General features: G+C 38.7%; 1 protein-coding gene across 1 annotated transcript in view; it reads left to right on the top strand.

Annotated features, from left to right (window-relative positions):
- Positions 1–15154, top strand: part of PRSS12 (serine protease 12) — a 45047-nt gene that overhangs the window by 21387 nt on the left and 8506 nt on the right. The window contains 4 exon segments of the mRNA XM_065686633.1: positions 31–172; positions 3800–4005; positions 4647–4725; positions 9156–9278. Of these exon segments, the coding sequence (XP_065542705.1) occupies positions 31–172; positions 3800–4005; positions 4647–4725; positions 9156–9278 (550 nt within the window).

Raw genomic sequence — 15154 nt, 5'->3', positions numbered from 1 at the left:
GTTCTAAGTTGACAGCAATAATTTTTCCAGGTCCCCCCATCAGGTTGATGGATGGTGAGAATAAGAAGGAAGGACGTGTAGAGATTTTTATCAATGGACAGTGGGGCACGATTTGTGATGATGGATGGTCTGATAAGGATGCAGCTGTGGTCTGTCGACAGCTTGGCTACAAGTAAGAAAACTCATTAAGATGTTTCTCCAGTTATCCATTTGCTGTATCTAAAAGTGTTAATTTCTGCAACCAAATATCACCAACATACACCTTTCAAAACTTGCCTGTTTGGCATTGTTTTAGAAAAGTGTATTTATACTAGTCAGATAAGAAGTCATAAGGATATGTCTGCAAAAGAAGTATTCATTAACTAGCATAATTGGGAAAAAGAATTTTAATATTCAAAGGCACATCACAGTCTGGCAACTGAAGTGCAAGTTAATGATAGTTATTACGTATTCTTTTAGAAGGTAAATATTCTGGATACCTAAGACCAGTAAAGATACAACAACTATAGGGCACACGTATAAATAGCAAAACTAATATGAGATGAAAAATATCCAGAGAGCTAGTGGATACAATAGGAAAGCAGTGAAATGTCTTCTCCTGGGTCTGTCAAGAAATCTGAGCTTAAGAAATACAAATCATGTTATCTGCTTTCTGTATCTCACAAAGTAAAGTTTGTGCAAGCAAATATCCTCAAATTATGAGTGAATGCATAATATAGGCCTTTTTAAAATTGCCTGGTATTTGTTTCGTAAAGCATATTTATAAGTCATAGTAGACTATGGCTTCAAAATTACAAAATTTGACCTTACATGTTCCACCGAATCATTCATTTAGTCTTCTTCATCCTCAGCCTCTTTGGCTTTTTACATGTCTCCCTCAGATGATTAAATGCAAACACTTTGTGTTTTTAAATCACTGCAAGGACAGTGCTGGGATTCTCAATGATTCTCAGAATAGGGGATTAAGATTATAGGATACAACAGAGCATGTGTTCCCTGAATGACTGGGGATAGAAAAAATTTAGAAATCTAAAATCAGGTTCCAGAAACTGGGAGGGCTTGCCGGAAACACTGCATCTCGGTGACCCTATGTCTAGGTAGTTGCATTCCACAAACCTGACTTTGCAGTTATGTGCACTTATGAGCTGGAATTGCTTCTGGGCCTTGAAGTTCATGCACAGACTTTTTTGCTTAAATTCAAATTATATTCAATGCTGACTTAACTGTTGCAAAACAAGGCTCAAGCTTCTGGGTTCATGCACCTAAGCTTGAGGGTTGATGAATGTCGTTTCTTTAGAAATAAACACATTGTGACCTTTTTTCTGGGAGGAATTTTAAAAGCACCTAATACTGAAATAGACATCAGTTTTTATGAAGACTGATCTCAGAACTAAGCAGTGTTATCCAGCTCCTTTTACAATGCTATGTTCCATTCTCATGTCTTTCCTACTGGGGATGTACATTCCTTGGCTGGGCAGAAATCACACATTTGGTATTACAAATGGGAGAAAAGGCTGCGTTAAAAGGAAGACTTGTGCAAGACTTTAGCCACGGCTAAACACTGAGAAAATGGACTGAGTTTTTCCTGCATATATTGTTCTTGTCAGTGCTTATCTGCACTTTTAGATTACAAAATCCTGCTTTGGAATGGTCTCAGCCATTGACTAGTGTTCTTTCTGAGGCTGAAATAAGACAATCCCTGAGGCGGCAAAATCACGAGGTTCAAAGCAATACTAGCTTTAAAGATGTCTCATTAAGGCAGTTTGTCCAATCCATGACTAATATTAGAACAACATAAGATGAAAAACATTAGTAAACAGCTTTACTAATTGGCTAAAACCAGTCATGAAAATACAAAAATAATTAATAGCATGCTAATACAAGTGTATTTGTAGCAAGATAAGCATGAAGAGAACACACAGCTTTTCTGAAGTACTCTATGATTGGGTTTAACATATAAAAGTATTTTGATAGAATGAGTAAAGAGCAAAAGATGGGTTTGCTCTTGCATTTTAGTGAATTAAGTGGCCCGGTAATACTGTACCCCTTTCACTTTGAACAGGCTTATAAGAATGCACATGTACACATACACACAAACACGTTGATCTTGTCATATCAACTCAGTCAAATGTTTTACATGCTTCTATTTCTTGGCTTTTTCACAATTCATGTCTAACCAACATTCCCTACTTAGAAAACCTGCCCACAGTCTTCAGTACGTAGTAAAAAAATCAAAACAGGCAAGGCTTTCTACATGCAGGTTTGAAAAAGGAGGAAGCTTGTAGATACTACTTTTGTGTTTCAGTTATATGGACACGGACAAGTGATGGCTGAATTGTTTGAGTTTGATCCAGCCACACTTCTAGTATGACAAAGCTTTGAAAACATGACAAATCAAAATTGCTCCCCAACAGAGAATCCCTAGTTGTCGAAGGGACATAAACTCTTTACGCCATCCTCACCTAGCTTCCTCAACACAAAGGGGTGTAAAGGGAGAGAAATTTTCTTGCCTAAATACATTTTCATTCTTAAACTCTTTCTGTACTCCAGCATTTCATGTACATACCCTTCTGTATACAGAGAAATACTGTCCTTTGCAATATGCAATTGTAAACTATCCTTTAAAATGGAAACCTATGATTATAGTGCAACATTTTAGTTATCTATAATTCTGTATATTTTTATTGCTTAAATTATCAGTAAATTGCTCTTAACTGATATGTAAACTTGTAGTTCAGACACACCTAGAGGTGGCTGTGGCTTCCTGTCCCACTTCTCTGTGTAGCTGGTTGGGTGGTCTCCCACTCAATCCTTTCTGGCCCTTAAAACATATACAACAAAACATTTATATGTTAAGGAACATTATCCTAAGTAATTATCACAAAAGTTATCAAATGAGATGCTTATATGCACAATCCACACTGTTTTTTTATTGTGTTTGTTCATCCACTCCACTGGGGAAAAAGTTCATGAATCAAAAGAAGTCATTCACACAACTGACACTGTGGTCATTGCTGTAGCTGCAGGGCACTACATACAAGCTAAATGGATCAGGACTTCATACCCTAATAAAATGTCCTAACTCTGACATTTAAATGCTTAGGTTTGATACTTATCCTTTCACAAACCCAGGATTATCATACTGACCTTCTTGGTAGAGTGCCTTAAGGCCTGTGTATGAAAATGTTATGCAAGCACTAAGCACTGGGTTTCTACAAGGAAAAAGTGGGTGCTGAGACTGAACTGGGTTTAGTCTTTCTCCAATTACACTACAGTTTTAGAACTCGCTTGTGGGGTGCACTTTAAAAATGGCATGAGAACAAAATATGTTAATAACTGTTAATTCTGTAAATCAGAGCTCCTACCACACTGCAACTACATAGTATTTAACTGGCCCATCTTTCTGATGGAATCAGAAAATAAGAAATTATTTTTAGCATTCACAGATGCTGATTTTATATCCAGATTACAAAGATTATGAAAAAGCAGCTTTCACATATTTTGGTTTATAAATATTTGTAATGCTGTTGCAATGAAAATACACTGCATCGTGCCTTCTAACTGGATACATAAAAGCACTTTTTAATCATTAATGAACTGCAGCAATTTTGTTGCACTTATTTTTCTTCTGCATACCAGAGTAATGGAGGCAATGAGAACAAAAGTTGTCAAGTGAATCAGTGACAGGACTTGGAACGAAATCTCTAGGTCTTTCACTACTCACTGAAATGTTTTGGTTGAGTAAAATGTAGTATAACACCTCAAAATATTTAATAAAAAATATATATTATATTTCCAGAGGTCCGGCTAGAGCAAGAACAATGGCATATTTTGGGGAAGGCAAAGGCCCAATCCACGTGGATAATGTGAAATGTACAGGAAATGAGAGATCCTTGGCAGACTGCATTAAAGAAAACATTGGGACTCACAACTGCCGCCACAGTGAGGATGCAGGGGTGATCTGTGACCACCTAAGCAAGAAGGCCCCAGGGAACAGAAATAAAGGTGAAGCACCACTGTGAGTGGAAGACCAACAGGTTAGGATGGAGAACTGTCACGGTAGGAAGGGACAGACATAAACAATCCCACATCACAGAGCAAACAATTATATGAAAAGAATTACAGACACAAAAATGCTAGGAAATCCTCTCTGCTTACACTCTATGATCTTATCCCTGTGCCAGGTGAATAAAAGAATCATAAAGACCATTCAAATGATAACAGGGTACTTCTCTGCCATAGTTTACAGCAGCCATGTTTCTTAAGTTGTATATGGGACATAAAAATGCAAAAACCTAGGCAGTTACTTTAAACTTTGCATGTTATCTTCAGCTGAGGACTGAGATATATGTGGTATGATGTGAAGTAAAGAACTCTATAAAAAATCCTACACTTGAGAAGCAGAGCACAAATGTGTAAATTGCTCTGTGATCACAGTAAAAAACAAACTCAGCTACAAAGAATTTATAAGAGAAATTCTCAGAGAATTCAGTGTATATTCCCCAGGTAAAATTTGTTTCTTAAAAATTCCTGTGAAACACAGAATAACTTCAGCCTTTGTGGTTGCTTTTTAGTTGACTCTCATTAAAGACTGACTACTTTTCCTTTTGAGGTTAATGCTGTCTATGTCTTACTTTCTGGTTTAGATTCTCTTGCTTCTGTTTGTGGATTGAGGTTACTACATCGTCGACAAAAGCGAATAATTGGTGGGAAAAATTCTTTACGGTAAATAATTTGTAAAACCAAATAATTTTGAATATAAAGGTACTAAAACATGTATTTGCCATAAGCAGCTTGCCTAATTTAGGTTTTCGGGGTTTTTTTTGTAGGTTTGTGGTTTTGTTTTTCTCTTAAGAGCAAATTTGGTAGAAAATTAAAAAAAATCACTGATAAATACTTGCAGCGTTTGGTTAAGACCTTTAAGTGTTTATGGGTTTAGCCTTTGATTGGGTTGAACTTCTTACTTTCAAAACAGCCAGTTTACTTTTTTTCAAAGGATATCTTGATATCAGGTTGCGAATGAAGAGAGCTATGAATGTCACAGAAATGTCAGAGAAGGACTTGGGGTATTGGCGGCTGAGAAACTGAACATGAGCCAGCAGTGTGCGCTTGCAGCCCAGAAAGCCAACCGTATCCTGGGCCGCACCAAAAGGAGTGTGACCAGCAGGTCGAAAGAGGTGATCCTGCCCCTCTACTCTGCTCTTGTGAGACCTCACCTGGAGTATTGTGTGCAGTTTTGGTGTCCTCAACATAAAAAGGACATGGAACTGCTGGAACAAGTCCAGGGGAGGGCCACGAGGATGATCAGGGACTGGAGCACCTCCCATATGAAGACAGGCTGAGGAAGTTGGGGCTGTTCAGCTTGGAGAAGAGAAGGCTGCGTGGAGACCTCATAGCAGCCTTCCAGTATCTGAAGGGGGCTATAAGGATGCTGGGGAGGGACTCTTCATCAGAGGCTGTAGTGACAGGACAAGGGGCAACGGGTTAAAACTTAAACAGGGGAAGTTTAGATTGGATAGCAGGAAGAAATTCTTTACTGTTAGGGTGGTGAGGCAGTGGAATGGGTTGCCCAGGGAAGTTGTGAATGCTCCATCCCTGGCAGTGTTCAAGGCCAGGTTGGACTGAGCCTTGGGTGACATGGTTTAGTGTGAGGTGTCCCTGCCCATGGCGGGGGGGTTGGAACTTGAGGGTCTTAAGGTCCTTTCCAACCCTAACTACTCTATGATTCTGTGATTCTGTGTATTGCAAAAAAAGGCTTGGTGTCCTGGGTCTGGCTGTACAGTTAATTTTCCCCTTCTTAGTAGCTGGTGTACTGGTGTAGCAGCATTTGAGAATTCTAAAGGTCTTGGATATCCTTTGGATACCTTTGAAACCTGCCTGCTGCTTTTGCTGGCAATCAGCATGTTGCCGCAAATACAGCATGTGTTTTACCCATGGCCATACCACCTTGAGATTGCCCTATTTTGTCTGATCTTGAAAGTTAAGCTGGGTTAGGCTCAGGTATTGTCTAAGGTTAAATGATGATCTAAGACGACCATCAAGAGATTCTTCCCAAGACTGTGTAGTCATGAGTGGCAGGGTGTGTGGGATAGTATGGGCAAGTACCTGGGCCAGTGGGCCCCTCCAGTGCTTTGGAATTTCACCCCTGAACAGTGTGAAATCCAGAAAAATTAGCAGAACAGTCAGACAAGGTGTGCTGCTGTCCTGGCAATACCAGAGAGGGACAAATTGCCACAATGTGCTGGGGCTCGACCTGCGCCTACAGAGTGCCTCTGGAAAAAAGTGTCTCTGGATCTGATGCAAAGCAACAGACAGCACAGCTACTCAACCCCCAAGCACAGCAGCTACACCAACCCTGGTGACAGACACTGCAGCCACTCCAGTCACAATGACAGACACTGCAGCTGAACCAAAGGACCAATCCGTGCCAATATCAGTTGCCCCTATAAGCAAGGGGAAGAGCAAATGAGAGCCACAAACAGCAACCCATGCAGTGAAGAAAGATGAAGATCCAATGTGTGTACTAGAGGGGATGGCAACTGAATGAGAGTTATTACTAGAGGAATCAGAGGAAGAAGAGGTAACTTCTCAATTCCAGACCTCGACCAAGCTGCGGAATACACAAAAAGATTTCAGCCATCTTCCAGCTGAGCACATCATCACGCAATGCTGGGATAATGGGGCCAACGCTCACAAATTAGAATGCAGGGAAGCGAAGCAGCTGGGATCACTTGTTGGGGAAGGGGGAATTGACAAAGCAATTGCAAAAGAGAAATGAGCCCTTAGCCTTTGGAGGTGGCTCTTAGCAGCTGTGAAGGAAAGGTATCCCTGCAAGGAAGATGTTATGTGTCTCTTAGCCAAGTGGACCACGACAGAGGCATCCAGTCCCTGAGGGAATCAGCCATTCTAGAGATGATCTGTTGTAGGCTGGATGCTGGGAATGCACCAGTAGATCCAGATGAAGTTGAAAGTTATGTGACCCATGTGGCAGAAACTTACATGGAGTGCGCCATCATCATATGCCCACTGACTGGCATCAATGACCTGAAGTGAGGCAGCATCACCAACACTGGATGAAGTGAGTTGGCAACTCCGAGAGTTCAAAGACCATCTCACCCCTTCCATCATTTCAGCTGCAGAAAAACTCCTGATCCAGGAGTTCAGACAGCTGAGAGACGATGTATCCAGTTCCCAATGTGTACCAACCCATCTCTCAGCTATTAACAGAAGGTATTCTACTGCCTGAGAGAGAAGATACAGGAGATACACACCATGGGACACCCTACGGTTTTATCTGCAGGATCATGGAGAAGACATGAGAAAGTGGGAATGAAAACCTATCTCAGTTCTGGAAGAACGGGTGCGTGAATTGAAGAGGAAAACAATGGTTAAGGATGATCCTCCCAGGAAAGTTGCTGCTCCAGTCTTCAGTGAGCAGCTTCCTAGATGGAGTGGAAGAGCTGATTTTATCATGACACTTGGGTAGAATTCACTGCCGAAGACCTAGTTTCCTTCCAAAATAAGCCTCAATGATGACATGGCTATAATCCAAGCTTTTTGTTAACACTTTTTTCTTAGCTTTTAATAATATATTTACATTTAGTTGATACAAACATCTTAACTGAATACTACAACTACTACTACTAAATGCTATGATAGGAAGTATAAGTTTTATATCTTAACAGCTGTGAGTAACCACAGAAAAATAAATGTTTGCAGAATCTTACAAAAGGATTTGTAAAAAATACAGTTTTCATTACATGCCATTGTGCAACCTATTTCAAAATACATTCACAGCACCAATCAGTTCATTTCAAAAAAAGACACTGCCAGAGTGAACTTGTCTCTAAGTGAAAAGGAACAAGAGGGAACCCAGAAAAACATTTCATGCAGTCAGACAGAGTAAAGTAGGATTACTTAGCTCAGTAAAGAGACAAATGAGAAAAACAAACAATACATTGCACTGAAAAAGAAGATTGAGCATTATTGTCTCAGAATATGTGTACAAAGAATTCTGGATGAAATGAAATGGTGACAAAATAATGGATTGCACAATTAAGTTGGAGCAGAAACTTGATCTCATAATAAATAAGCATGGGGACATCAGATGAAGCAAAAAGGTGAGGGAACTCCAACAGTGCACTTAAAAATGGTTCATGATTAGAAAAAGAAGCATACAAACAGCATCAGAGAAGGACACACTTCATAAGAAGTCTTTAAGACAAAGAACAGGATACTTACCAGGAAATCCAAAACTGCCTGAATTGCCCCATTTTGGAAAGACATATTAAACCCCACCTTCCAAAACTAAAGGTTTCTAAATTGTGATATGGAAATTAAGTTCCTTCACGTCCTTTAAAACATATGGCACTGGCAACCTTGGACAGGATGCTGGATAGGAGCAGTTCTTGCCCTCCAGCATATCTATTCAGGTTGACAGTAGTCAAGAAACACCTAAGCCTACCTTATTTTTGGATGCTGCTGTTGCTTACAGGTGCATTTTTCTCCCTCTCTCTTCTCTCCGATTCCGTATTTTGCTACTCAATTAAAATGGTGAAAAATAATACATCCTGTCTTCATAGGCCTGCAAATATGTATCCCAGATCTACTATACAAAACAGATGATTACAGGCTGAAAAGACATGCTACTCTGCTGCTTGTGATTTCTACAGTTGCTTTAGACCTGTTTGTTTGCCAGCTTTCCTTTTCAAACAGCTCAGAAACAACAAAGATACGCAAACAGGGAAGGATGCTAGGTTAAGCTTTTCAAGAAATTCCCTTCTTTCCTCAAAGGCTGACAGGAAATTTCTGGTTTGTTGACTTGGATGGTATTTGGTGAGGAACCCACAGAATGTATTTTTGGCATGATGAATGCAATCTGAGAAGGGAAAATAAAAGTATTTTGACAGTGGGATGAAGCACTCAGAGTGCTGGATGCCCAAAGAATCTGTAAAGTAATCATGCCCATTGTTAACTGGAATTCTAAATACTGCAGGAATATAAAAGTATTCTCAACTGTTACTCTGTAAGTAACACAGTCTGCAAGCTGTGGTGGTAAAAGAAACTAAACAGGATTTACATTCAAGGTGACTGACAAGCTACCTTACTTTTTTCCATTGCTGTACCCTGAACGCAATGTCTTATGTCCTCTGTAGGGGTGGATGGCCATGGCAGGTTGCACTCCGACTGAAATCTTCCCATGGTGATGGAAGACTCTTGTGTGGTGCTACTCTTATCAGCAGCTGCTGGGTGCTCACTGCTGCACATTGCTTTAAAAGGTAGCTCTCTCTTCAATATTTAAGTGTATCTTCAAACTCTTTCATTGTTCTGGGTATAGGCAAAACCATTCCAGTTCAAGCCCACTGAAAACTGTTCCATAGAGCTGGCCCTTGGTGTAAACAAGAACTACCAAGCAACCTCTTTTCCCTCCAAATATAACAAACAAAATCCCTAATACACCGGAATTCTTTTGGGTGTCATCTAGTATTTTAAGCTTTCAACAGCAATTATTTAATTTGAATCCTTACAAAAGGCTGCAGTACAGGCTTGAATAAAAGCATAGAATGGCACTGCAGTTTTGAGGATATTGGCTAGAATTTGCTCAAGTGGGCTGCAAATGTTTTAACTTTGAGACTTTCCTTTTCCACACTAATAACTGAAAAGAAAGTCAGATGTACTTTTATCTGAACGGATAGTGTTATCTTTGCTCACAGCGAGATGTGCATCTTTTCATTTCATGTTTCATGAAAATCACAAAGGGCTTTTCTTGGTAATATTTCAAGTGGAAATGGTCAAAATTGTTAAAATTTCTGCCTACTTCAAATGATTTCCCAGTTGTTTCTGTAGAACTATGAAAGCACTTCAGTTTGTACCAATGAAATTTATAGACAGTGGCCTCCTATTGCCCTGTTCATCATCTCCATAGTGGATGATTGCATCAAAGGATGCAATGTAAGCTCTCGAGAAAGCCTTTGAATAAGGCCTGAAAACAAGGCAGTCCTTTCTGGTTTTAACTAAAAGATCCTCCTCAAGGAAAGGAAAAGGGAGATCACAGGAAGCCAGTTACGTTTTCCATGTGCAAATCAAGATCTTATGCAACTCTTCAGTAACGCTTTCACAAAGTCTGGTGAAACAAGTTAGTATCTACTGTGCTGTGCTGCTGCAGCTGCAGTGCTTTCCTACAGGAAGCACTCACCACAAAATACATTATTTGTTCTTCCCAATGGCTTGCTTATGTAGCTGGAGCCTCGAGTCATTACTGAATGTGCTGCCAAAGCATGCCCATTTTGGATACTTTGCTGAACACCCATGTGATGGGGAGCAGCATGGCTGGAGCATTGTACACCATGGTACTTCCAGAGCAGTGCAGTCACTCATTGGTCTGTTACAGGCTATCCTCAAACTGTTACATGTGCTCTCAGGAACCAAAGTATTGTTTTGCCCCAGATACTGCATTTAAAACTGTGCAACCTAGATCTAAGAATGCAACTCCAAGAGCCTGTGGATGGTGTTTTCAATATTTAGCGTGAAAGAGAGAAGGTATCTTGCTCGAAGCTGACATTGGACAGACTGGGCTGAACTTCCTAATGATGTCAGAGTGATTCTAAATGGGCTAGGTTTCCAAGGCCTATCTACAGATCAGGCACTTTCTTCACATATTTTTCAGAGACAGACGAAAGGACAGTATACCATTTCTCATATCCTGGAAACTGGAACACTGCTCAAATAATAAAAGTGAGCTTATCTGCACTATGGATAAAAATTAAATACAATTTTATGCATGATAATTAGAATTGTTTGCCAGTAGTATAGAAGTATTACTGTAATTTCACAGACATAATTTAAGATCAAAAATTACTTGAAGCTATTTTTTCTTTTATAACCCACCCATCTAATTACTAAGTTTTGTCATGAGTGTCTCTGACAGCTATAGGGAATTCGCAGGTCTATACATCAAAAAAATATTATCTTTGGATAATTTGAAGTATTAAGCATAGGAAAAAAAAAGTAAATTATAATGACAGTGATGTCAATTGAGGAAATACAGTGTTACCTGAATATTGTACTGTTCTAATAATGTAACTCTTATTTAAGTGCTTCTTTATACATTCCTGAATGCTCATGTATACTTCAACATGGTCCTGGTAATTTATTTTGAGAATTAGGGACCCTGAGGCAAAGCGGAACCAAATTACTAGTAAGACACCAGAAACCAAAGTAGATACCAGAATTAAAGTTCAGTTTTCTCAAATTTAGCATGAATAGGTGAGATGAATTCAGATGTGCCTTCAGTATCAGTACATTTCTTGACTGGCAGCAGGATGATATTAGCATGGTGGCTGATTACTAATCCACCTTCCAGTTTGCTGGGAAATAAACCTTCTAGGAGGCGCTAAGGTCAACATTGTCAGGCTGTACTAGAGCGTCAAGGCATGCCCAGCCATCCAACAAAGGGGTAATATCCTGAAAGCTATATCATTTTCCATCCACAAAGCACTGCCAGACTCCTCCTCTGCTTCCACTCTTCAAATGTGATGTGCATGTGATAGTTCTCTGCTGTTTCGAAGGTGACTTCTACTTAAGGAAGACTGGAGAGCCCTGAGACACTTTGCCTTTGTATTGATGCTCTAATAGAGTACCTCTGCACTTGGCTAACACCGGCTACTACAGGGGAAGAAATACAGCTGTCTACAGATGAAAAAATCAGTTTAAGAAAGCCTGATGTATATGAATGTGAACAGAAATAGGGCAAATATGTGCAAAGACCACTCATTAAGCTTCTCACAAGAAGCATTGTAGCTATTAAAGTTTTATACCTTTGCATGAGAAGCAGAACTTCTCATTCCATTAAATGTTTTAAATCAGTACTTTTAGTTAAGATAAGCTTTTCTCAATCTCCTTTCTTTATTATTCTACCATCATTCATAACACAGAAAACCAGCAAGTACCTATTAAATGGAACACTATTCCTTTTGTCAAAATTAAGGATGCAACATTAAATAGAAGCAGCAAGTTTTCTACTAGACTGCCTGATACATGATTGACAAGAGAGCCCTTATTATCAATAGTCAGAAACAACTTCTCCTTCATGCTTAGGGTTACAAATCGAAACAAGAAGTCTACTTCCTGTGATTATTACATTAGTTTAGGAAGGAAGCGTGTTCATTTCTCATCTAAATTACAAACACTTAACGCTTTTGTGACTCTGTTGTACTCTTGACTTCCATGAGGTTTAAAAACTGAAAACAAAACCCCATAACAACAACAACAAAACCCCAACCCTTCCCCCTGCCACTCCCCCCAGTCCCTTCGCCCCTTCAAATCGCATTAAAGATAATGGATACACAATATGGTAAATCCCTGATGCTGATGTTGTGGGTTAGACCTATGAAACGCAGAGCTCATCTGGCAGTTTCTCTTGCTGCAACCAATTCAGAAACCTTTATGTCGTAGTTCTGGTAAATACACCATCTATGAGGTTATATAGCCTCCATGTGAAGAGACAAATGACCATTTAATATATATAAATATTGAACTGCAGATGCAGTGTTCTGCAGGACGCAAGATTAAACTAAGGAATCAGATTAATTTCTCTACTGAAATTTTCCATAACAAGAGGAATAAAAAATAGTTTCACCCCTTACTTTGCATATTTATATAAAAATATGTTTCTATCTCTAAATGCTATGGTTTTGCCAAAGCATTACTGGAAATCTTTGCACGTGGCCAGGAAAATTTGCTTTCAAGTCTATCTATATGTAAACATGATAAATTAAATTAATAATCATAGTTTCTAAAAATTCCCAGAAACAATAGCAAGTAAAGTCATAAAACCTATTCAGTACAAACTGGTACTGATATGTACCAAGTGTTTTATTGTAAAGATGTGCAACATATTAATAAAAAGGCATGTTCACAGAAATGCTACTCAAATAAATCTGTGTTAAGTAATGCCTATACTATACAGTATTTTAACATACTAAAGATGCATGTAGCCTTATTCCTTTCTCTATTAAGATAGCAGAAAAAAACCAACCAAAACCAAAAACCAAAAAAGAAAAACACTAAAGGTCCCAGGTCAGATCACAGCACTGTTTTCTAGCCAGTGTCAGAATACTTTTACTGGCTCCCACATCACAGCTCAGAGTAACAATAATGTAAGTTAAACTGATAATAGTATACTAAGTGTCTTGGCAAAGTACAGTAAGATTAGCCTTTTATCATGTAAAGAAGTGTGGCAACAACAGCCCAGTAGGGGATTCATTAGTGTCAGAGAAGAAATTCTTGGGCAAGGATTTGACAGACTATCTACAGGGGTGCAGGACTTAATTAAGATTTCACTGATGTCACCTCAGATGGCCAAATACAGATGGATATGTATCACTCAAAAAACTAATTAAGATCTGACAGCCTTTCTTACTCTGGAGAATCTCCTTAAAGGCAAAAAAACTTCCATGGAATTTTGCTGTTTATTTCATCAGGAAAATAATAAATTGTGAAGTCTTACCAAGCTTTTAAAACTGCAGAGCCACAAATGCTGACCTAGAAATGAGAACGGGACATCTAGTGCAAGAGAAAGTGAGACTCACGTATTTGTTTTTAAAAAATCCTTACAAGGAAACACCTCTATTCTAGAAACTTCAGGGACTGGATTCAGAATGCCTAGAAAGCCAAGATTCACGGTTCTGCCTTGTTTCATGTTCTGTTCCTATTCAGGCTCTAATTTCTTAATAGAAAATTTCTAATGAAAATTGATTCAGTGGTAAGTTATGAAATATTAGCAATTTTGTGGTCAAAACAGAAAGATTAGTAATGTGACACATACAAATAGAGGGGTTTTTCTTAAATACCTTTGAGATAAACATTCTGATTCACAAACTAAAAAAGCTCTGAGCTATTTTTTCCAGGAAGCAAAGTAATGTATTTGATAGAATACACAATTTAATTTTTCTCAGTTCTCCCTCTGAGACTTAAATCAGTATGAATACTTTTTTAAACTTTAAAAAGTCTGCATCCATTGCATCTCTTCACTTCCAGCTGTGTAGAATTTTTATTTCCAAGCACAAGGAAAATACAGTAACTAGAAAATATTTCACAGAGACTACTACTGTGGAAGAGCTGAGAAAAATTTTGTGGTATACAAGTTATTTTAGTTTTCCTATATAGAAGGTAATTTTAAAATGAACAGGTATTTGGTCATAGCCTGCAACTCTTTCTCCTTACTAGCCTAGAAGTGAGATTTTGTTCGTAGAAGACCTGAAGGTCTTGCAGAATATGGCAAAGAAAGCTTTGAAAGAAACCAGGAAAGCAATTCACGATTTGAAGGAATATTCAGTGGTATATTGTGCAGAAGAAACCTGTTGTGTTCTTGCTTTTTCTGCTGCTCATCAAGCAGACTTTAGTAAGCTATGGAGATCAGCACTTTGCTGGAGAGTATGAAAAGAACAAGACAGGTTAGAAGGTGACAGAAAACTGTAGACTATTTTCTGCACATGCATTACCCATTTCCTGTTGAAGACTAAGCGGTAAAGGAAGAAGGCAAAGGAAAAAGATTTGGGTTAGCTTAGCCAGACTTTAAAATAAATAAATAAATGTACCCAACAGTACCATCTTGTTTGTATTTTCCTGAGAAGGGCTCCAGAAATCAACAAAGCCACGCACAGAAAGCTATTTCAGCCACAGTAATAATCTCTAAGGTATTTACCATTTAGTCTATGATGTGAAAGAAACTGGAGTCATATTAGGTGCAAAACAAATCGTAAGATTTACAGGTGTTCTGTCACTTTGACGGTGCTTGTGATACACATAGGCTTTGTTTTCCTTAAAAAATGATGTCTACAACTCCTTAGGGTTCCTTAAATGCCACAAATGTAGTCTACAACTAATTCCTTACTTCAGTTAATGTAAAGCAGAGCAAGCCTGAACACGGGTTTCATTTCAGTAATTATTTAGAGCGTCACAATGATGTTAGTACTCACGCTTTCATTATATTTACTGGCAGTTTACATTACCCTTGCTAAGTACATTTATAATGAACACCTTGCTTGTACCTTTGAAATAAATGCTGGTCATGGCAGATGGCCATAAGAAACCTCACCTGTGAAAATACATAAAAAGGAATATAGCCCAACCTGAAACTTTAGGAAAAGCTTTT

This window comes from Lathamus discolor, chromosome 1, assembly GCF_037157495.1.
Source record: "Lathamus discolor isolate bLatDis1 chromosome 1, bLatDis1.hap1, whole genome shotgun sequence".
NCBI lineage: Eukaryota > Metazoa > Chordata > Aves > Psittaciformes > Psittacidae > Lathamus > Lathamus discolor.
Note: the sequence above shows the minus strand (reverse complement) of the source record. Positions and strands in the feature narration are given on the sequence as shown.